The following is a 24,048-nucleotide window of genomic DNA, read 5'->3' as shown; positions in this document are numbered from 1 at the left end:
AATCCGACTTAGGTGGTAAAACTGTCCCAAGACTGATCTCAAACGATTACACACATAATTTACATGTAATTTCCAATTAAAGTGTTTATCAATTGTCAACCCCAAATATTTAATATTGTCAACGACATCCAACTTACTACATACACAGTTAGTTTTATTATTATGAAAACATTCATATGTGTGGCCTATTAAATTAATTTGAAAAGCTGAATTTTTTGCATTTTTATTGTGTGGTGAATAAATATATAGACATTTTGTTTTTTGTATATTGAGAATTATACCATTGTCATGTGCCCACTTACACACGTTCTCGAAATCTGAAAACGTGAGAAATTTGAATTTGCCTTATTGTCCCTATCGGACATAATCTGCATTTAACCATAGATTTAACGTAGCTATAGGTAGATAAATTAATGCGGTAAAAGCTTGTCTATTTTGAACACAGATTTTGAAAGATACCTTAGTTGATTAAATCTAAATTTGTGTAATAAATCAGTAGATAATTATATAAAAACACCATAGATAACAAATGGCGTGCCATAGGAGAGACCTACGTCCAACGGTGGACTAATATAGGTTGAGACGACGACGACGATATAACATATTTACATACATTTACAAAAGCAAAAAAATGCTTCATTTCGATAAGAGAGATTTAAGATTTTATATATCAAATAACCTTGCAAATGCAATAACGTCAAAACTGATCAAGTATCTTCACAAAACTGTGTCACAAAACTACAGGATCTCTTCTAGAATCTCTTAAAAATGAATCAATCTTACCAACAGATGTTCCCGAGCCATGTTAGCGAACCGTATCTCCTACTGGTTAGGAGTAACCGGTCCCTCCTACACCGTAGACTCAGCCTGCTCCAGCTCTCTCTATGCCATGGAACACGCGTTCAGAGCTATCCGAGATGGCCATTGTGATGCTGCTATAGTTGGTGGTTCCAATCTATGTCTCCATCCTTATGTGTCGCTGCAGTTCTCAAGGTAAGGAAAAGAGGGATAAAGGAAGTTGGTAGAAGACAAACAGCTCGCTCTATGCCATGAAACACGCGTTCAGAGCTATCATGGATGGTCACTGTGATGCTGCTATACTTGGTGGTTCCAATCTATGTCTCCATCCTTATGTGTCGCTGCAGTTCTCAAGGTAAGGAAAAGAGGGATAAAGGAAGTTGGTAGAAGACAAACAGCTCGCTCTATGCCATGAAACACGCGTTCAGAGCTATCATGGATGGTCACTGTGATGCTGCTATACTTGGTGGTTCCAATCTATGTCTCCATCCTTATGTGTCGCTGCAGTTCTCAAGGTAAGGAAAAGAGGGATAAAGGAAGTTGGTAGAAGACAAACAGCTCGCTCTATGCCATGAAACACGCGTTCAGAGCTATCATGGATGGTCACTGTGATGCTGCTATACTTGGTGGTTCCAATCTATGTCTCCATCCTTATGTGTCGCTGCAGTTCTCAAGGTAAGGAAAAGAGGGATAAAGGAAGTTGGTAGAAGACAAACAGCTCGCTCTATGCCATGAAACACGCGTTCAGAGCTATCATGGATGGTCACTGTGATGCTGCTATACTTGGTGGTTCCAATCTATGTCTCCATCCTTATGTGTCGCTGCAGTTCTCAAGGTAAGGAAAAGAGGGATAAAGGAAGTTGGTAGAAGACAAACAGCTCGCTCTATGCCATGAAACACGCGTTCAGAGCTATCATGGATGGTCACTGTGATGCTGCTATACTTGGTGGTTCCAATCTATGTCTCCATCCTTATGTGTCGCTGCAGTTCTCCAGGTAAGGAAATAGGCAAAAAATAGGTAGTTGAGAGAAGGTATAAGTGAACTTTAAGAGATATTTATTCACTATACCTACTGATGATGGAAGATATAGGTGGTCCTATATATCTATTTAAAATGTATAAGCCCATTTGAGTAGTAGGGTAGGGAGTATCGCAGCCATTCTGATGGAAGTAAAAATTTTAACCGACTTCTTTATCTTATTCTCGCTTTTGAACGAGTTTTTGTCTCTTTTCTATTTAATTATTTTTCTGTTTTATCCTGCAGTCTTGTTCAAATATCGATCGTCAATTATTTTGTATATACAGCTAGTTAGCTAGTAAACTTCATTGTAAATATCCATAAACACTAATGAATATATTTATACAAATTTTCTTATCATTTATTAAACAGATTGGGAGTACTATCACCTGATGGAAGTTGCAAGAGTTTCGACAACAGCGCCAATGGATACGCCAGATCTGAAGCTATCGTGGTCTGTCTGCTGCAGAAGGCGAAAGACTCGAGAAGGTGAGATATATTAATATTAAGACATTTTAAACTTTTTAATTTACAGTGATATGACTTTTGAAATACTTTATTGTTTACTCAAATATAGACTAAATATCTTATTAAAATGTTAATCTATATTAAACAATAAATACTTCTACACAAAAGGTACTAATTATTATTATCATTAATTACTATCTTTCAAATGTCATTCGAATCACTCCAACTGTTTTGCTCTGAGGTTTTGCTTGATCAAACATCCAATTGATCAAATACCCTCATTTCTAATAATAAAATAATTCTATATAAAATCTTTATATTATTATAATCATTGAGTTACTATGTACTACGTACTAGAGAGGACATCGCTACTACACTATTTGTAGCACGAGTTAGGGTCAATCGTCTTAAACCTTTTTTTTGTTACATTGATTGGTGTTAGTTTATATGTAGTTAATAAGAGGCAGAGTATCTACAAAGTGTATGACTCACTAGCCGCCCCGCGCCGCCGCGCTTGTCGCTAATAATTTGTTCGTGGTGTCCTCTCTATAATAATACCTCAATGTAATTTTCTATCATAAGAATATTTCCACAGAGTATACGCCCAAGTACTCCACGCTAAAACCAATTGCGACGGTTACAAGGAACAAGGGATCACATATCCTGCTGGAAACATCCAGAAGCTTCTACTTACTGAGTTCTATGAAGAGTGCTCTATACAACCGAATACCCTGGAGTTTGTTGAAGCCCACGGCACTGGTAAGATTTGTTTATTTATTTTATACTAGTAGTGACCCGCGGTTTTACCCGCATTGCTCCGTTCTTATTGGTCTTATTTCCTTCCGCGATAAATTGACTATAGATAAAGAAGTTTCACTTCAAAAACATTTATTATGCTGGATGTAAGAACAATATTATTATGTACCTGAATAATTTTTCATAAATAGTGCATTATTTTTAATTTCTAACAATTTTCAATCGGTGGTAAATGTTAAAATATATTATAAAGATTTAAAAGTGTGTTCAAAAAAAAATAAAGCAAATGTTTGAGTTTGAGTTTGAATGTTTGAGTTTTCATCTACCTTCAACCTGTGTTTTTTGCAGTACGAATAATATTATACAAGTATAAGACATACGGAGTGGAATTGCCTTTCACAAGACACCTTTCCAGACACATTTTATTAACATATAAATTAGATTTTTTCAATGCCAAAATGAATACATATGACTAGACTTATAGTATGATACAAGATGTCACATCTACACATAAATGTAGTTCGTTTTATCTTATACTAGCGGTCCGCCCCGGCTTCGCCCTTGGTATATATTTCGCAATAAAAAGTAGCCTATGTCCTTTCTCGGGTATCAAAATATCTCCATACCAAATTTCATACAAATTGGTTCAGTAGTTTAGGCGTGATTAAGTAACAGACAGACAGACAGACAGTTACTTTCGCATTTATAATAATATTCACTTTGTAACTAATACTAATTAAATTTTAATTTTGTCTATCAACTTTTATGTTTAAAAATGTCTGTACTATAAAATTCAGTTTAGCATTTTTAAAGACTGTCTTCTTTTACGAAAGAAAAACCTTTGAATGTAGAATTCATAAAGGATTTGAGTGACAATTAGTTTAGTGTCTCCCTTTATCTCGTCCTTTTCAGGAAATTTCTAGACCATCTTTAAAAACTTTGTATTTAAATTAATATACCTAACAAAAAGTTGGTGTATGTTAGTCAACGTCAGGTACAATATCAAAAATTGAATGTTTTTTTTTCCAGGACAAGATTAAATCAAATCTTCATCAAGAAAGATCAACGTGAAATCCTAGTTCATTTTTAACGAACTAATTTCTTTTTAGGTGATTGTTAGTCTCCTTTGTTCTTTATACAAAGGTATTCTTGGAAAGGCCTTTCTATTAAGTAATACGTTTGTGCTTATTATCTTTATAAACATTTATCTAGAAGCTTGTTAATATTTTTAAGCTATTGCATAACTTCTATCGCGGGCCGTGAGCGCGGGGACCGAATCCAGAAAATCCGTAACGAAAAAACCTCACGCTCCCCACTCCGACGGGCACGGAGGTGTGGCTTGCAGGCATAGCATGCAATAGCTTTACCGCGGCAGTCCCCGAGTGCCACACGTCTTTTTTATAAATAAGAATAAAAATACATAAGCTAAGACAACAAGAATAAGCCGAGGCTTACTTAAATTGTAGAGAACTTTACCTTTTCTATAATAAACATGATTTTAATTTCTAAACTGACACCGCTACCAAAATTTTAAATACATTTTAGATTGTGTAAACACTAATCAAAATAAAAAATAAAAGCAGTAACAAGAAGCCATTCACCACCATTACGGCGAACGACAGGCCATTACAGGAACCGTGTCAGCCAACAGCACGTTCATAAAAATGCAAAAATTAAACGGAGATAGCGAAACTTATTCCAACAAGTTTACCCAAAGCACTCCGACATAAAATTAAAAAGCTCTTTCATCGTTAACTCACCATTGTTTGAGGCACAAAGCGTAGATAAACGTAGGAAAAACTCGTTTGACGTAAAAACATTAATAAGGGTGCTTTTTCACCCTTTATATGCGAGGAAAATTGTCGTGAATATCTAGCTGTGCTGTGTAAACCGTGCGGGGGTTTCCACCAAAAATGTACGCTGCTGAAATGCGTTGATATGTCTTCTATGAATCAAAATTCTGAAACTAATAAACATACCTTACACAGTACACACATCTCTCGCTTGTTTTGTATTCGCAAAAAACCCAAAACCGCTAAGTCATTTCAACCAGAGCTGTGCTGAGCGAGGTAAATGAAGCTATATGATTGGTTCTTTATAAACACACTAGTTAGCTTTAAAAACCTATGTGTTAATCCAAGTTACCCTCTATATGTGTGCTAAATTTCATTGTAATCGGTTCAGTAGTATTTGCGTGAAAGAGTAACAAACATCCATACATACAAACTTTCGCCTTTATAATAGTAATAGGATTAGGATTAGGATTCCTCGCTACAAAACCTCGCTTATCTTTGGTGAAAAAGCACCCTAAAGCTACCGGATTTGTTGGCGTGTCGCGCTGTGCTCAAATAGATTTTCGATTGAGGAAAATTATAAAGTTATCTTAATCAAATTTGGCTTGCGGGAATTTTTAATTAAGATCCATGGAGTCTTTTTTTAAATCGATTTAAACGTAGATTATGCTTCAGCGTTCTTTTAATTATTATGTTTCACGAACAGATATAGGATTAGACATAGATTAATTATTTTCATATCGAAACGGATACAAAAATAAAAGTGTTTTCGATCGAACAGAATTGTAATATTTGGAATAAATAATATTTGGAAGATAGCATTTTACAGATTTGATTACGTCCATGATAATGATACAATCATAATAGCTGAAAATTTTATAATTAAACACAAATATAAATGTTAATTGCCCAACCTTAATTGTATTGGTACTACACCAATTAACCTACATTTCAATGTGATTTTTTTTCTATCATTAAGTAATTTATTTTTAATACTAATAATTTGTTTGCAGGTACGAAAGTAGGAGACCCTGAAGAATTATTAGCCATTGATGAAGTTTTCTGTACGGGCCGTTCAGAGCCACTCTTGATTGGTTCCGTCAAATCAAACTTAGGACACAGTGAACCTGCTTCTGGTCTTTGCTCTGTGGCCAAGGTAATTATTATGTGTCTAATAATTGTTCATTTATAAGTCAATTACGTAATGCAAATAAAGTTATATTTTTGTTTTTTTTTAAACAGAATTAAAAATCTTAAATAAGGTAAAAGTTCCGATGGATTTGTAAGATAAGGACAATAGAACACTTCCAAATACAGTTCAAAGTAATCCTTGTAAAACTTGCTAGGAAGAAGCGGTGATAGTCAAAAATCATCTAGGAATGCAAAATTTCATGCAATAATTTCATTGAAATCTCATATGATGATGCTTCGGTTACCTTTAATGTTGTGAAGATTGTTTTATATTATATTTAAATCTCGTGTCACAATGTTTGTCCTCAATGGACTCCTAAACCACTTAACCGACTTATTAACTCATACCTAATCGGTTAAGTGGTTTAGGAGAAAATTCGCACATCATGTGCAGTTCGATCCAACTTGAGAGATAGGATAGTTTAAACATGTAGGTACCACGGGCGAAGCCGGGGCGGACCGCTAATTGTTTTATATAATTTTAATTTTTACAAGCTTATGTTCTAAATTCAGGTAATATTTCCCATAAATTTATTCCAATAACTACTCCATTTATTAACTCAGGCCCCGGAACCACAGATACAATAGAAAATCTATTGTGTCTGGGACCGATCGGGCCGCTTGGGGCTCAATGGGTTAAAATTAATTTCCTTTATCTTTAAATTAATATCCTTCCACAGCTCTGCATAGCCTACAGCACAGGCTACATCCCACCCAACTTGCACTTTACCAAAAAACGTGAAGGCGTGAAAGCTCTAGAAGAGGACAGACTTAGAGTGATCACTGAGAAGACTCCATGGAACAGAGGAATGGCTGGAATCAACTCCTTTGGTTTTGGGGGTGCTAATGCCCATATTCTGTTGAAGAATGTCGCTCCTGCTAAGGTTGGTTGGATTCTCGATAAGTTTGTTAAGGGTGATAAATAAAGGGGTCTAGTAAATAAAAAAATGAACACGCAGGATAATAATGAAGCAATTCCTTAGAATGATATTATATGATTATGTGTGTGATAAAAAATAATTTCAAAGTGTGGTAAAACTTATTTTTGTTATTTATATAATTGTAATAATAATATTATCTGACCCTATTATTGCACGCCTCATAAGCGAAGCGTTGAGGTGGGTACTACTGTCACTTCGCGCAAAACATCTGATTTTTCAAACTTAAAATGTCTTTATGTATCATACATTGCACTTGTAAGATAATACATACACACACATATTAAGAAAAAACACTATTTTTAACGTTCATGATATTTTTGATGTCATTTTTGTTATTTAAACTAGTTAAAAAACAGTTTAAAAAAGTTCTGTCTTGGACGTCCGTGTGTCTGTATGTGCGGATCCTTTTTCTTGTTAACACGATAGCGACCGAAATACTTTACTAATCGAGTCTTTTTTTTCTCTTACGCTTGAGTATGCTCAGGAATAGAACCCTTTCATTTTTCAGGGTCTGATTCGATGTGGTTTAATTGTTATTAAATAAACAAAAATAATAATTAATAAATATTTATTAAAAAAAAATTATGAGGCGTGCACTTTTGGATTTTCCAAATTATTTTCCCATTATTGTCCCAGAACCACAATGTCGAAATTTCAATTTAAAATTTTGACCGCTCTAACTACTTGCTAAAAATATTACCGTATTTCATTTCATAACTTTTCAAACATAAAGTACGCAAGGAAAATTTTTTTTCATAACTTTTCAAAAAAATTGGTTGTCTGTAAAGTCGGTTTACTGACGATAGTTGAACGTGACAACGTCCGATTGTGCTTCTTTGTCGCTCGTTCCGCGCTCTCGCTTGCACTTCAAGCCTTACATGGAACGCCTCAGAGCGAGGTAACGCCGCATGAGTCATGTTTTTTCGAGCGTGCAGCCGGCTCAATCGAATTATAAGACGTTGTCACGTCAAAAAATCAGCATTATCGTTGCTTATAGCCTAATATAAGCAACGATAATGCTGATTTTTATAGTATAGTAGGTCTATACCAAAATAAGCTACCTTCTAGGTGAACAAAGGCATCCCATCAGACAACCTCCCCCGTCTGGTCTGCGTGTCTGGTCGAACAGAATCCGCAGTTGCCAAGATCTTAGATGACCTGGAGTCTAGGAATGTAGACGTGGAACTCGTCAGACTGCTGCACTCGATCCATGATGAGGATATCGGTGGTCATGTTGTTAGAGGATATTCTCTGTTGGGTGAGCATATAATGAAGTTATTTTGTAATGTGGTTTTTATTTTCTTTCTATATTGGATTTCGGTAGAATATGCTTCAAATTTTTTCTATAAAACTTAAACTTCTTTTAAAGATAAATTTAAACCTTTCGAACTGAAGAGCTAATGCCTAACGTTCTTATGTGTAGACCTTTCAGTATTAATCCAAGTAATAACAAAAATAAAATTCTACTAACACATTTCTAACCAAAATTTTACTAAACACGACTTTTTTACAAAGTTTTGAATTAAATTTTAATTTGAAACAACATCAACTTAAAATCACCCTCAACCTTTCAATCTTTTCCATGTCCAAAAACAGGATGGACAAAAAGATTCCTTGTTTATTTTACGTATTACGTAAGGTGTATTAACTCGAAAATTATTATTATTTAGAAGAAGAACAAGGTCAGGAACAGATTGTCATTTAATTGTAAGCTAAACTACTAATTTCTCCCCCAGGATCAACCCCCACAAAAGCAATATCCCTATCCCGGGACATCCAGTACTTCTCCGGCGTCCGTCGGCCCGTGTGGTTCGTGTACAGCGGCATGGGCTCGCAGTGGGCCGGCATGGCCGAGCGGCTCATGGCGGTGCCTGTGTTCGCTGCGGCCATACACAGGTGGGTACTGGGTTTTTGTGGGTTTTTGTGGGTTTTTGAGGATTTTTGGGGATAGGCCAGATGGGACAAGATTTTAGAGAAAATTGATGATTTCTGAAATTTTTTGGATAGGTTGGTTTCTAGGTTCCGTCGTTCGCTGTAGCTAGAAAAAGGTCTGTTTTCTTGGTTAAACAATTTTGGTGATTTTCTGAATAAAAATATTAGTCCAACTCCCAAAGCAATCACTCTCCCGACATTCAGTACTTCTCTGGTACGTGCACATGGCAGCTAGCAGTTAATGCAGATACCCGAAAGAAGAAATATGTATACTTTTCGTGGTGTTTTAGCCTATGCTATATTTTGCCTGCTTTTCCATTATTTTCTGTTTCTCTAGTAATCATATTAATACAATTATCAGTGCTTATACCTTTATTCAAATATCGGAAACTTACTTATCTAAACATTCTTTCACAGATGCCACAAAGCCCTAGAGCCCAAAGGCATCAACCTAACCAAGATCATCACAGAAAAAGATCCCAAGATCTATGACAACATTCTGAATTCCTTCATCGGTATCGCCGCGGTACAAATCGGTCTCACTGACGTCTTGAAGACTATTGGCATCGAACCTGATTATATTATTGGTAAGTTCTTTATTTTCAATAGTTAATTTGTAATAAGTAGTCATTTGTAGTTAATTTTTCAATAGTAATTTGTAGTTAATTTTTTGTGTGTCTTTAATTTGTATTATTTATTGTGTCTGTTATCTATTTTCGTTTCACAATAATTTTGGTTTTTATTTTCATCAATATTTCGTTCGTATAGTTAAATGTTAATGTTATTAGCCCTTTGTATTATGTTAAGATTAAAAATTATCTTTACTTATTGCTTTCTGTTTATTTTTCAAAACCATGTTTAAATTTCGTTAAAAAATCGAAAGGTCATAAGTCTATTCATAATTTTCTTTAGTAATCTGATCTTTCTTTAAAAAATATTATAAATTTTCTCCAATAAGGTTATAACTTGTACATAATTCATCATCATCAGCTTATAAGTACTGCTCAAACTGTTCTATAATATTTCGACGACGCGGTTGGCGCAGTGGTAAAGTAACTGCCTACTGAGCCGACGGTCCCGGGTTCGACCCCGGTCAGGGCAAATATTTGTGTGATGAACTCAATTATTTGTTCTTGGGTCTGGGTGTTATCTATATATATGTATTTATAAAAATATTATATTTATCGTCGCCTAGTACCCACAACACCATTAATTGAGCTTACTGTGGGACTAGGTCGATTTGTGTAATAATGTCCTATAATATTTATTTTTTATATTTCATTTACTAGCGGTCCGCCCCGGCTTCGCCCGTGGTACATATTTACGTTTTCTCTACATAAGAACCATCCTCGTACTTCAATGAATATAATAGAAAAGAATTATCGAAATCGGTTCAGCCGTTCACACGTGATGCCGTGACAACGCGAAACGGGTGCAGACCCGCCGCCTTTTTATAGCTCCCGCCGCGAAGCGCGTCGAACGCGGCAACTGATACACAAAAATAATCCTTATGGCATGATTCTGTATTCTCGTGCGATGACTTATAGCGTATTTCATGTATAACTTTGGTGTTTCTACACCGATTTACATGATTCTTTTACTATAACCTGCCCAGGAGTATGAAGAATAATTGTGCCAAATTTGGTTAAAATCCGTCGTGTAGTTTTTGTTTCTATAACGAATATACAGACAGACAGACAGACAGACAGACAGACAAAAATTTTACTGATTGCATTTTTGGCATCAGTAGCGATCCCTTATCACCCCTTCATAGTTTTTTTTTAAATATATTTCATGTACAGAATTGGCCTCTCTACAGATTTATTATAAGTATAGATAATATGATTTTTTAAATTATATCCTTTTCCGGTCTTTATCAGGTCACAGTGTAGGCGAATTAGGTTGCGCATACGCAGATGGTTGTTTCACAGCGGAACAAATGATCCTCTCAGCTTATAGCCGTGGTCTAGCGTCTATTGAGACTCCCTTCATCAAGGGATCTATGGCTGCTGTTGGAATGGGTTATACACAGGTGAGTTTTAATTAAGTTCTGAAGATTATTATTGTGTTTTATAACTGAACTAGCTTTCCGGCCGCGGCTTCGCCTGCTTTGTCTAAAACATAATAAATTATGTACTAAACCTTCCTCTTGAATCACTCTATCTATTAAAAAAACCGCATCAAAATCCGTTGTGTAGTTTTAAAGATTTAAGCATACATAGGGACATAGGGAAAGAGAAAGCGACTTTGTTTTATACTATGTAGTGAAAACTTTCAACATTTCTATCTATTGCTTTATTTTTGAAATAATTACTATGTTTGTTCATTGGTTTTATAACATTGTTATTTTTTTAAATAATTTGTTTTATCTTCTGATTATTTTTTCAATGAGATTATTTAGTGTTGATTGATATTATTCCAATTTAGTTGTATTATTGTTTTGAATTTTTATAGCCTCACTTGAATCAAGTGATATTATATAGTGTTTCCCCTACATATTCAATTTGCTTTTTAAATTTCTTGGTTTTATCTACATTATGTTCAGTAACATAAAATTTAATTTACTTTTCTTTCCTTTTGTCCTATTGTGTGCCCTAAAAAAAGACGGGTTGCACTGGGGGAGTGCCGGCAGAAGTGAAAACTTGATTATTAACGTTGAGCATGTTTGATATCCATCCGTCTATTTTCGATCAGGTCACGTGTCCTGACTGGAGTTTAAGATTTTATACCCATTACAGAAAAAGTGCTCAACGCCGCTAAAGAAGTTTTCACTTCAAAAAAGGTATAATGATCTTCATTTTTGCCCCCAGATCAAAGAACTGTGTCCCCCCGAGATAGAAGTAGCGTGCCATAACGGCCCCGACTCCAGCACCATTTCTGGCCCAGCGGACATTATGCGCAGTTTTGTGGCCAAATTGGTAGAAAAGGGCATTTTCGCTAAGGAAGTCCCGTGTTCCAATATTGCGTATCACTCAAAATATATTTCAGAGGCTGGTAAGTAACTTCATCGATTTAATAATATTTTTGTCAACTTTACCAATTTTAGTGTTATTACTTTATTAGGTACTAGAGGTCCGCCCCGGCTTCGCCCGTGGTACATATTTCGCAATAAAAGGTAGCCTATGTCCTTTCTCGGGTATCAAAATATCTCCATACCAAATTTCATGCAAATTGGTTCAGTAGTTTAGGCGTGATTGAGTAACAGACAGACAGACAGAGTTACTTTCGCATTTATAATATTAGTATGGATGTGAAAACGGCCGGCCAGTTAGGTATGTAATAAAGTTAAATTCCCTTGGACATTTTAATAAATTTCGTAATTTATATATTGCTCTTCTTCTTTAGTTTTATTCTTTTATTGGCTACAGTGTTCTATTTTAAATAAATTATTAGTATTACTTAATTTTTATTGTGATCCAATTGCGAGCTACTTTTTCAGGCTTATAAGAAACAGTTTTTTTATGACATTGTTTTTTTAGTTTGAATTTGACCATTATTTATTAAAAATTTATGGAGAAAAGTCTTAAATCATTCACTATGAGAACCAAATAAAAAATGTGTGCGTGTACTAGTGTACACACGTAAGAAGTGAAACTTCTTTATGTCCTTATTTTTAAAAAAATAATTTACTAAGTATATGCAACTTTACAGAAACACGTCGAATCAAAGATGACGCGTAACGGAAAAATGTCACGCGTAACGAAAAAATGTTACACTAATTTTTTTTCCAACCCCGACAAAGAAGTTTCACTTCAAAAATATATTTTCCATCAGGTCCCAAACTACTAAAATACCTGAAGGAAGTAATCCCGGAACCCAAACCTCGCTCCGACAAGTGGGTGTCAACTTCTGTACCACAGCACTTGTGGAAGGATCCTAAAGCACAATTATCTTCAGCTGAATACCACACTAATAACCTTTTGGTAAGTAAATATTTTAATTTCTGTGTGTTTTTTTCTGTCGAATTATGTACGTATGTCTTTTAGTTAATCGTCAGTAAAAAAAATTAATATAAGGTTTGCACAAGAACAGGAAAAAAGCCTTTCGATATACGAAAAATCCTTCATTACCTATTAAAATTTATAAAATGCTATTTTTTTTACAACCAAGTTATGTATCTGTCTTATTTATTTTATCGATCACGAAAGTAAAAAATGTACTATCGATTTGACTAAAAATATCGTCCACAATAATTAAATAAACATCGATTTGACTAAAAATACCATCCACAATAATTAAAATTCTTTAATTATAACATTTTGGTATTTATTCATAATTGTTTTCAATATAAATACTTGCTTTTCCCCGCATTGTGATGTTTGTGGTGTGTCCAGGACTTGCAACATACGAGAATGTGTATGAAATTAATTTCGAGTTATCCTTTGAGATGCTGGTTAAATATTTAATGATCTTACTGTTATCTAAAGTTACAATATGAAATGCTTGTTTTTTATTCACACCATACACTTAAAATTTAACTTTCGGTTTTATAATTACTTTGGAATACCAAAAGTTTTAATTGTTCAAAGTTATCTCAATCGTAATAACACACTTCCATAAATAATGGAAATTTATTTCACCTCCTAAAACATATTCTGCTGAGTACATACCTACATTATCTTTATTTTGTTTATTTATTTTCTCATTCTTTTTCGTGTCTACAAACTAATTAAACGTATTTATTTCTAGTACCTACATAATATTTACGTTATCCACAATTCCAAAATATTCACCAAAATTTCCAGAGCTCAAGGCTCCTGGAAGAGCAATCACACACCTCATTCAGTTACATCCCAACTGTCGTCAGTAAACCGACTTTACAGACAACCAATTTTTTTTCTTATACCTTTAAAATCTTCTAATTTCCATCCGCAGAGCCCAGTGCTCTTCGAGGAAACTTCCCGTTTGATCCACCAAAACGCACTAACCATCGAGATAGCCCCACACGGTCTTCTGCAAGCTATCTTACGCCGATCGTTGAAGAAGGATGTTATTAATGTCCCACTCACTCAGAGAGGAGAAGATAACGTGCAAGTGCTGTTCACTGCGGTTGGCAAGTGAGTGTCTATTCTTAGTTTCTTTAGGAATTGGTGCTGTAAATATTTTGTTAGGTGGAGCATTGCAGAATAAGTAAATCGTTATCATCGTGCTACTAAATTTGGGTTTTAACTCATAAGATACTCCTGTCACTCAGTGGTGGAAGGATAATTTGGAAAAAAATATTGGTAACTAGTCGATAAGTATCATCGAGATAGCCCCACACGATCTTCTGCAAGCTATTCTACGCCGATTGTTGAAGAAGAATGTTATTAATGTCCCACTCACTCAGAGAGGAGAAGATAACGTGCAAGTGCTGTTCACTGCGGTTGGCAAGTGAGTGTCTATTCTTAGTTTCTTTAGGACTTGATTCTGTATTATTGTGTTGTGGAGAAAAACATGGTAAATATCATCCACAAGAGAATAGCAAATATTATTGTCGTCAATTTAGCAACTTGTTTCAAAATTTTTTTCACAAAATTAATAACTACAAATCCGTAAAAATAATCTTTTACAGCAGCAACAGCAGTGACGGTACTTTGATAAATACAGCAATTTGACACTTGTGTACCTGAATAAAAAAAAATCGAATTTTAATTACTTTCAAATCCTTATAAATATTTATTCAGGATTAAAATAATAACTATTTTCCATAGGTTATACGAAGCGGGTCTGAACCCGAAGCTAGCAGCTATATACCCGCCCGTGGCGTTCCCTGTGTCGCTCGGCACACCGATGATATCGCATCTCGTTGAGTGGGAACATAGTGAGGATTGGTGAGTCACTTTTGTATTTTGTTTATGTTTTTGTTAAAAAAATGTGTGCGTGTACTAGTGTACACACGTACGAAGTGAAACTTCTTTATGACCTTATTTTTCAAAAAATAATTGACTATATGCAACTTTACAGAAATACGTCGAATCACGCGTGGTAGGGATAAGAAAAAGATGGCGCGTAACGGAAAAATGTCACGCGTAACGAAAAAATGTTACACTCAATTTTTTCCAACCCCGATAAAGAAGTTTCACTTCAAAAGATTTTTAGGGTTACCCTCATTTATAAAATGATTATGTTATACTACCTATACGTTTTTCTGATTTTTAAGGTTATCCTCATTTATATTATTTTATTAATATAATTTTTATTAACAGATCTTAAAATAATGTTACCCTTATTTATAACGAATTTCTTTGGAATAGACCGTACACTTTTGTATACAATTTATTACCCTTACGCTTTTTTATAATTTAAATTAGCCGCGTTTTCAAAACGCGATTTATCTATGATTTATTTATGATTGTACCTTACATGTACACATTTCTAAACACGGTTAAGTAATGTAAAAATAATAAACCAAATGACGAATTAAAAGTATGTATCAGAACCAACATATTGCGAAAATGACACAAAATCCCAATCATTATATCGGGTCAAACGGGAAGTCGTATCTCATTTTTCATCACTTATTGCGACGCTCCGAGGCCGCAAACTCTTTACGCGTTGGCCGAAACTGGTTTAGCAGTTTAGGAGCTGCTGATTTTTATTTTTAGGACTTTAATTTACTTTTTATTAGATAAAAGATTCGGATACATTTTGATAAGTGGGGATTTCCAACAATCAAATGGAATGACAAAAATAATTCCATCAATGCAAAGCATTCAGAAAGCCAAAACTTTCATTGCAAAATTATCGCAAATATGCTACTAAAAGATTACTAGTTTTCGATGATGTAGAAAAAAACAATCAGACGTTGATTAAAATCTAATATCTACAGAATTATTTATTCATTTAGTTACCACCAAAAGAGCTACTATTGGTATATTATCTTGTGTCAAAATAGTTAAATTAATATTTGCAATCAACAATATTAAATTATAATATGAAAACAGACAAATATTCAAACATTTCGTTCCCTAACTCCTAACCCAGCATGCAATAAAGAGTCCAACTGTTATTAATAGGTCCCATCAATCAGGGGACCGCAAACAAATAGGCTGGTTATCCGCTGCGTTCTTTGACTCAACCGTGTTTTCAATGCATGCGATGTTTTCACTTCATTTGGTATTTTTTGATACGATATTTAGAAATAGGCTATAATATTTAAATTCAGAAACATTCCGATTAATAAATCATGGTTTCAAATAAAAATTGCGAACAAAAAACGAGCATGTGTGCTGATCACACGTGTCAGAAGAGAAAATACTTTGGCAAACAAAATCGTCGCCTTACTCCATGACGTGACGGTATTGCCTTGACGCGATCTTGACGTTTGAAACCATATAGCAAGTTTTGATATCTGTAATTTTGGAAAAATCAATGTGGTTAACTTAGTGGTTAACATTAAAAATAACAAACGTCCAACTACAACAAAAATATCAAAGTGATCTGACATATAAAACAATATATTTACTAATATAAAACTAAAAAAATAAAGAATTATTATTTAGTTTCGCTCAATTACATTCTCAACATGAAAAGATAAACATAAGAAATACAACAAATACCTAAGTAATTTCTTTCTAGCTGCTTTTGTTTTCAACGTAACATAATATTTAGGTCAAGAGCTCTATAGAACATATTGTTTAGATGATAAAAGCTATGTGATCTTTTATTGTCTAGAATAAGAATGACACGATATTCGTAAATAGTTTGTTTTGGAAACATCTAAACATAATTATCAATAAAATATCAAATGTCAAAACAACTATAGTATATAGCCAATAACTAAAAGCTTTCTGTACGAAACTTTGTCCGCTTTCAGTTTTTATTTTATGAGTATTTTTGTCTGATCTCGATGACTTAATTGAAATGTAGCAATAGTCCGGGATACATCGCCCATTTTTGCAAGTGATTACTATCAAGCTAATTTTTCGTGAGTAGCTTTATTTTCATGAGATGCCCAATAATTTCATGTACGAAACTCTCGATTGTGGTAGCTTACAGAGGTAACAAGGATAAAAATTTTTGATTTGACGGTTCTCAAATATTTATTACGCAATTTGTAGGACAATATGTCTGTTGAATTATATAAGTATTAAATAAGTGAAAATAAAAAAATCAGCTGGTTAGTAATCATTTATGATGACTTCGTTATCGATACACATTGGAAAGGGGGACTCTTTGATCAAACCATAGATTTTGTAGGACAAATATTTTTTCGAATAATTTAGATAATTATCTTGAGATTGAACAAAAAAAAAACATTCAGTTAGTAATTAATATTTGAGAACCATCAAATCAAAATATTTTATCCTTGTTTCCTCTGGTAGCTACCACAATCGAGAGTTTTGTACATGAAATTATTGGGCATCTCATCAAAATAAAGCTACTCACGAAAAATTAGCTTGATAGTAATCACTTGCAAACATGGGCGATGTATCCCGGACTACAAGTAACTGATTCACTTCCCGGTAACCGATTGAGCTGAAATTTTGTATACGTATGTAAATTGGATAGCGATGAAAAATTATCATGACATAGAGCTGATTTGATGATGGAATCGGAAGGTGGCCATAGGAACTCAGTAATATATTGACTTAACTTTATCGAGTTTGGGCTCGTTTGTTTCGTGTTGAAAAATATACTTAAAAGTATTAAATAAATATAACTACGTTAAAAACAACCGACTTCAAGAACGGAAAAGAAAAAGTGTCGGTGCACGGGCTTAATACTAAGTGCTTAGTGTTTGGCACCGGCTTCAAACCTTTTTAATAAATAGCACATCTAAATAATATTAGTAATTAATAATATGAAATCTTTTTATTTTTTACTTTTCCGTTCTTGAAGTCGGTTGTTTTTAACGTAGTTATTTTTATATACTATGTAGCCATACTTACAAAGCCCTTATCATTTAAAAGGTATGTGACTTCATACAAGGTGCAAGAAAAGATGAAGTCTGGTGAAAGAACAGTTAGAATGTCCATTGCTGATGAAGACAGTGAATACATGGTTGGTCACGTTGTTGATGGTAAGTAATATAAAACTAAAGATTTAATAAGTTTCTGTGTAAATTAATATACAAATATTAATAAACGAAATTCAATATCAAGACAAACAATGGAATTGGATCTTAAAATAGACTTAGTAAATTTACGTAATCTATCAACGTAAATATTGATAAAATCTTGCTTTACTTTTTCATAAAAGTTTTTAATTAAAAACTTCTTATAGTGATGTGCAGGAAGTTAATTAAGTAGAAACGCATTATTAAGGCAATTCTTCCTTAATAATTAAGGATAAATTAAGACCTGCGCATTTGATAAGGATCAAATTTACATTTCAAATTAAAAGAAATTGTAAAAATTTTACCCTATAATTAATAGTCAAGAGATACACGGCACTCAAATTGACCACTTGTGGGGTTGTTTAAAGATCCTAGCAAAAATATATTTAATGACTTACGTTATTATTAAAATCCCAATCTAGGTCACGGTACCCCGCTAAGGGGTATTTATTACTTGTTTAGGAAACTGCATTGTGACATTTACATTTTTTTTAGGTAATTTTTTTAAATAAAATTGCCTTAAACTTTAGCCATACAATTTTCTGACAAAAAATTAATTCCTAGGTCGTAACCTCTACCCCGCTACGGGATACCTAGTACTTGCCTGGGAAACTCTGGGTATGATGATGGGAGAACTCTTCACTGAGGTCTCTGTGGTCTTCGAGAATGTTCGATTCCAGAGGGCAACTAATATTCCCAAGGAGGGCAATTTGGAGTTTGTCATTATGATCCAGAAGGGCAGTGGCAATTTCGAGGTAAGAAAATACCTAATGGTACCTGATGGTAATAGAAATATATTATTGTTTAACATGATAAATGTGATTTGAAATTTAACAGCCAATTTTAATCTACCACAAAAAATCTTAAGAAAATCCTTCACTCTGTTACTTTTTAGTTGAATAAATAAGATAATAGGTACAAAAATCTTTAAGCTAGATCAAGTCAAAAATGATAATAAGCTCAAATGCTCAATTAATATTTTTGAGTCATTTCGCACAAAAAACAAAACTTCCAGTCTTCTGAACTTTGACATACCACAAAAATTATAAAAAAAGACGTGTGGCACTCGGTGACTGCCGCGGTAAAGCTATTGCATGCTATGCCTTCAAGCCACACCTCCGCGCCCGTCCCCGTGGGGAGCGTGAGGATTTTTTCGTTACGGAATTTCAGGAGTCGGTCCCCGCGCTCGAGACCCGCGATAGAAGCTATGCAATAGCTTAAAATTATATTCTAAACCACCAGATCGTAGAAAGCGGTGCATCCATAGTAACTGGTCGTATCTACGCCAAGAAGAACGTAGGCCAAGAATACAGACAGCTCCAACCGGCACCAGAAGCAACTGGCCCCAATGTGAAGCACATGCTCACTAAGGACTTCTACAAGGAGCTGAGACTTAGAGGCTATCAGTATAGGTGAGTTTGTGTGTTTGTTTGTTCGTATCTACGTAAAGAACCTAGGACAGAAGTGGTAAAAAATTGTAGATTTGCTGTTCAATATTATTTGAAAAGAAATTTGTTATTTCATCATATCAGAAAGGTATGGAAAGTATTGTATAATTTAGATAATTATCAATTTTCAATTCTTTTACACTAAGTAGTAATCTAGTTACACTTACCTACTTGTTTTACTGTTTTAACTCCTGTAATGTCAGTTATATTTTTCAAAATAAATCTACCACCTCTTTGTTTTACTTCTTTCAATACCTAAACTTTAAATCAAAATTAATCATCAACTTTACCTATTTTATTTTTCAAAACTATGAAACACATTATATCATATAATGCATGCTTTATGTAGTTAAACGTAATAAAATTTATTTATTTTTCCCAACGCAATAATTTTTACTCACCCACCTCCTTTAAATGTGTTTCCCTGTTAATATTAATGGTAGTCTGAAAGAGATCGCGGCCTAGCGATAAGGCCGCCATTTGTACATACTTGCATCTGTCTTTTTCTGTGTTTATTGTAAATCTTGTGTGTGTGCAATAAAGACTTATCTATTATTATAATATATTATCTTTTTCCTACTACAAATCAATTTTTCCCACCAGTGGCCTCTTCCGCGGAGTAATCGGTTGCAACATTGAAGGAACCCGAGGTCGTTTAGCCTGGGTCAATAACTGGGTCACATTTATGGACTGTATGCTCCAACTACGTATCGTGGGCAATGATACTAGAGGTCTCTTCGTGCCAACGAGAATAGAGAAATTATCTATAGATGCCAATATGCACTATGATGCGGTTTCCAAGATGAACCCGGATTCGAATAGACAGTCCTTTGAAGTCAGGGTGTACCCGGATGTGGATGTTATCAGGTATTAAATGGACATTAAAGAGAGCTTTTTTATGTCACTTATAACAAGTTAAATAAGTTACGTAGTTAAGACTTTGATGAAATTAAGCAAAATGTAGAAAACATACAATAACTAGTTCATGTTATTATCATAATTAAATTTTTTTGAACTGAAAACTTCTTTAGCGGCGTTGAGCACTTTTTCTGTAATGGGTATAAAATCTCGCGTCAGGACACGTGACCTGATCGAAAAAGCGTAAGACGGATATCATTCCAAAATATCAAACATGCTCAACGTTAATAATCAAGTTTTCACTTCTGCCGGCACTCCCCCAGTGCAACCCGTCTTTTTTTTTTCATAAAAGTAATGTTATTAATCCTAGATTTTACCCATTTCAAAGATTCCATTTAATCATAAAGGTTATTATAATAAAAAAGAAAAAGATAAGCAATTAATAAATAACATTTTACAAATAGGGCTGGTGGTGTTGAAATCCGTGGTCTACACGCAACACCAATATCCAAGAAGATTCCTCTCGGTATCCCAGTACTAGAGAAGAATGAGTTCGTTCCCAACTTTGGCAAGACTAAGATGGCTGTAAGTTTTATCTTTTATTTTTTTGTAGGAAATAAGTAATAGTTAAACTTTAAAATAAGTGTATGAAAGTGATTCACTATGTTGTATTGCTGATAAAGGGTAAATAATTTGAATATTTATAATTCATTCTACTTTATTAAATACAAATTAACCTAAAACTGAAGATCCCATAGGTATCGTATAAAAATGTGTCAAATAATAATATCTCTTGTCTTAGGACACATTAAATAAAACACAAAATTTACAAATATTTGTTTATTTGACCATCAAAAAACTTTTACACATAATTTATTTCAAATTTGACAAAAAAATCCCATCACAGGTTGAAGACATCCTCCGCGCGAACATCCAACTAATCCTTGAAAACGTACAAACATACAAAGTGAAGAGCATAGAATTAATAGATGAGGAATACAAGAACAACTCCTACGAACCTCTCTTAGAGAAAGTTGGTGATATGCTTGGTGACCTTCCGTTGGTACAACCAGAGTTATTGGTGATCTCTGAGGAAGCTGTGGAAATGCCTTCATATATCACTGTTGAGAATAAGAAGATATCTGGAGAGTCTAATACTGTACTGTTTATTGGTGCTAACCTGTTTGGACGGCCTGAGGTAAGAGCTATTCATATTAATGATAATAATGTTAAGTAATTTACAAACGGATAAATAATATTGCACGCCTCATAAGCGAAGCGTTGAGGTGGGTACTACTGTCACTTCGCGCAAAACATCTGATTTTTCAAACTTTAAATTACAATTTTCGAAATGAGTACCTCATACAAATAATTCGACTAAGGGGTATACAAGTTAACTAAATTAATGAGTAATTCATCTTATTTATGACGAAAAAAAATTTTTTTTTAAATGAATTAAAATTGTATTTCCTTTCATAACTATTTTAAAATAAACTTCGAACATCCATTTAAATTAACATTACACACATCTTCAAAAAATATTTGAAATAACAAAAGACATTTCCAAATTATAAAAAAAAAACATTCCAGATCCTACAACAAGCGGTATCAACCCTCCGCGACAAGTGTTTCCTCATCTCCCGCGAAAAGACCCGCCCTGACATCAAAGAGCACTCCGACAAATACGACATCCTCACGATCCAAGACACGGGCGTCGAATACCTAGTCCTTTTCAGAAAACGAGTCGGAGCTAAACCGGCAAAATTCATCCAAATCGTCACAGCCGACCAGACGTATGCGTGGATAGACAAAGTGAAAGAAGAACTGAAGAATGGGCAGAAACTGGTCATATATAGTCAGGATGAGCCATTAAATGGATTGCTGGGATTGGTCAATTGTTTACGGAAGGAGCCGGGTGGTGAAATTGTATATGGGCTGCTTATTGCAGACCCTGCAGCACCAGCTTTTAACCCGGATCTGGAGTTCTATGAAGAACAACTGGATAAAGATCTAGCTATCAACGTCTATCAGGATGTGAGTATTTATTTATTTATTTATCAATTCTTTATTGTACTTAAAGAGAATAAAAAAGAAATACAAACACTTAAATATAGCTTAAACTAAGTACAAATGGCGGTCTTATCGCTTTAGAGCGATTTCTTCCAGACAACCTTTGGTACAGTAGAGGAAAAAGTATAAAATAAAATAAATATAATAGTTAGTATAAAATAAATACATAATAAGTATTCGTTGTTGAAGAAGATAAAAATAAATTTGATGCATTGTGTCGATAGTAAACCTTTTTTATGTTAAAACTAGGTCTCTTTTTAGTATAATGTTCAAATTCAAATAATTATTAATTATCCAATTGAACAATTTTGCTATTTTTGTAAAAGACCAGTTAGTTACCTAGACAGTAGACAGTATCTATTACAGTGATTAGATGATGTACTGAATCTTGCAACTTTCAAAATTATATTTTTTTCAGTTTTTGATTTGTACGATTTATTTAATACGAAGTTAAAATACTTCTTCTTTTTCTTCTATAAATATTTTTATTTCCATAATTAAATTGATGATCACTATTATGTGATAAGGCCGCCAAAATAGTTGTACTCTGTTTTATCTATAAGTAGTTCTAAGGTTACCTATCTGTACAACTATTAAATAAATAAATAAATAAATTTTACAAAACATTATCCCTAATATTTCCCATCCAGGGTCAATGGGGTACCTACCGTCACTTGCTCCTTGGGGACTTAGAGACAGTCCGCGCTAACCACGGCTTCGTCAATACTGTGACTATCGGAGATCTATCCTCACTCAAGTGGCTCGAAGGACCAATCAGAGAGAACCAAGAGTTCAAGAATCCGGAGCACGTGCTTATTCATGTAAGTTTAATTATATTTTAGGTTTTTCCTTATTCATGTAAGTTGGTTATATTTCTTACAGATTTTTGCGTGTAGAAGAATTTGATTATTAGGATTCGAAGGACCGTAAATTGAAGACTTTAATTTTCAGTAGACTTAAAAGTTTGTGTTCCTAAACATAAATATGCCATCCTATTCAAAATATGGCCAGTATGTGGCCATATTTTGAAAAAGGTATATTTGATCGCATTTTTTTATATTATTAAGTCATGATTTTTTTTATTTCATTGAAATACATAGAATGAGAGCTTTCAATAGTAAATAATTCTTTTAAATTATAGCAGAAAAAACACGCTTGATGTACTTTTGGTTGATTATTACACACTCTTATTGAAATATACATATATTTTCATGAATTACCTCCAAATTACTAATCCCAAACAGGTATACTGTGCAGCACTTAACTTCCGTGACGTCATGACGGCGATGGGTCGTGTGACCGTTGACGCGGTAGCGAGAGGTCGGCTTGCGCAGGAGTGCGTGCAAGGGTTCGAAATTGTTGGTAGAACTGCCAAGTAAGTAAAACTTTGTCTTGCTGTGAGAAAATTATACTGATTATTGTTTTGTTTTTAGTTAAGTTTTTGAAATTTAATGATATTGAAAACTGAACAGAAAATTCATAAAAAATATTTTATTTTCAACTTAAACTGCAATTCCGACATTAAAAGCATATCCAATGAAAACTTACTTAAAGATAAATGGTCTAAGAGCCCGTGGGAGATCGTTCTTCACCGATCTAATAACCAGCCCCCCTAGTCAAGTGGCTTTCTGTTAGCGTAGCGTTCAATAGAATAGACTACGAATGTATGAGATTGACGTAGGCTGTAGATAAACGTATCTACAGGTTACGTCAATCTCATACATTCGTAGTCTAT

The 24,048-nt window shown here is 34.0% G+C and overlaps 1 protein-coding gene across 1 annotated transcript in view; it reads left to right on the top strand.

The window, feature by feature from the left end:
* LOC149898942 (fatty acid synthase-like) overlaps nucleotides 1–24,048 on the top strand; it is a 72,639-nt gene that overhangs the window by 30,558 nt on the left and 18,033 nt on the right. The window contains exons 5-26 of the mRNA XM_090114490.1: nucleotides 790–993; nucleotides 2,189–2,305; nucleotides 2,880–3,043; nucleotides 5,847–5,989; nucleotides 6,705–6,908; nucleotides 8,034–8,223; nucleotides 8,702–8,861; nucleotides 9,315–9,484; nucleotides 10,778–10,929; nucleotides 11,708–11,891; nucleotides 12,672–12,820; nucleotides 13,773–13,954; nucleotides 14,591–14,710; nucleotides 17,792–17,901; nucleotides 18,502–18,692; nucleotides 19,180–19,349; nucleotides 19,989–20,252; nucleotides 20,708–20,828; nucleotides 21,151–21,441; nucleotides 21,834–22,277; nucleotides 22,964–23,134; nucleotides 23,558–23,688. Of these exons, the coding sequence (XP_089970616.1) occupies nucleotides 790–993; nucleotides 2,189–2,305; nucleotides 2,880–3,043; nucleotides 5,847–5,989; nucleotides 6,705–6,908; nucleotides 8,034–8,223; nucleotides 8,702–8,861; nucleotides 9,315–9,484; nucleotides 10,778–10,929; nucleotides 11,708–11,891; nucleotides 12,672–12,820; nucleotides 13,773–13,954; nucleotides 14,591–14,710; nucleotides 17,792–17,901; nucleotides 18,502–18,692; nucleotides 19,180–19,349; nucleotides 19,989–20,252; nucleotides 20,708–20,828; nucleotides 21,151–21,441; nucleotides 21,834–22,277; nucleotides 22,964–23,134; nucleotides 23,558–23,688 (4,032 nt within the window). The remainder of the gene's footprint in view (nucleotides 1–789; nucleotides 994–2,188; nucleotides 2,306–2,879; nucleotides 3,044–5,846; nucleotides 5,990–6,704; nucleotides 6,909–8,033; nucleotides 8,224–8,701; nucleotides 8,862–9,314; nucleotides 9,485–10,777; nucleotides 10,930–11,707; nucleotides 11,892–12,671; nucleotides 12,821–13,772; nucleotides 13,955–14,590; nucleotides 14,711–17,791; nucleotides 17,902–18,501; nucleotides 18,693–19,179; nucleotides 19,350–19,988; nucleotides 20,253–20,707; nucleotides 20,829–21,150; nucleotides 21,442–21,833; nucleotides 22,278–22,963; nucleotides 23,135–23,557; nucleotides 23,689–24,048) is intronic.

The sequence above is a fragment of the Colias eurytheme genome, chromosome 21 (assembly GCF_061535395.1).
Source record: "Colias eurytheme isolate Ceu_HAF_F1 chromosome 21, ilColEury1 Martin Lab GWU primary, whole genome shotgun sequence".
NCBI classification, from domain to species: domain Eukaryota; kingdom Metazoa; phylum Arthropoda; class Insecta; order Lepidoptera; family Pieridae; genus Colias; species Colias eurytheme.
The sequence above is the reverse complement of the archived record's forward strand: the minus strand, read 5'-3'. Positions and strand labels throughout refer to the sequence as shown.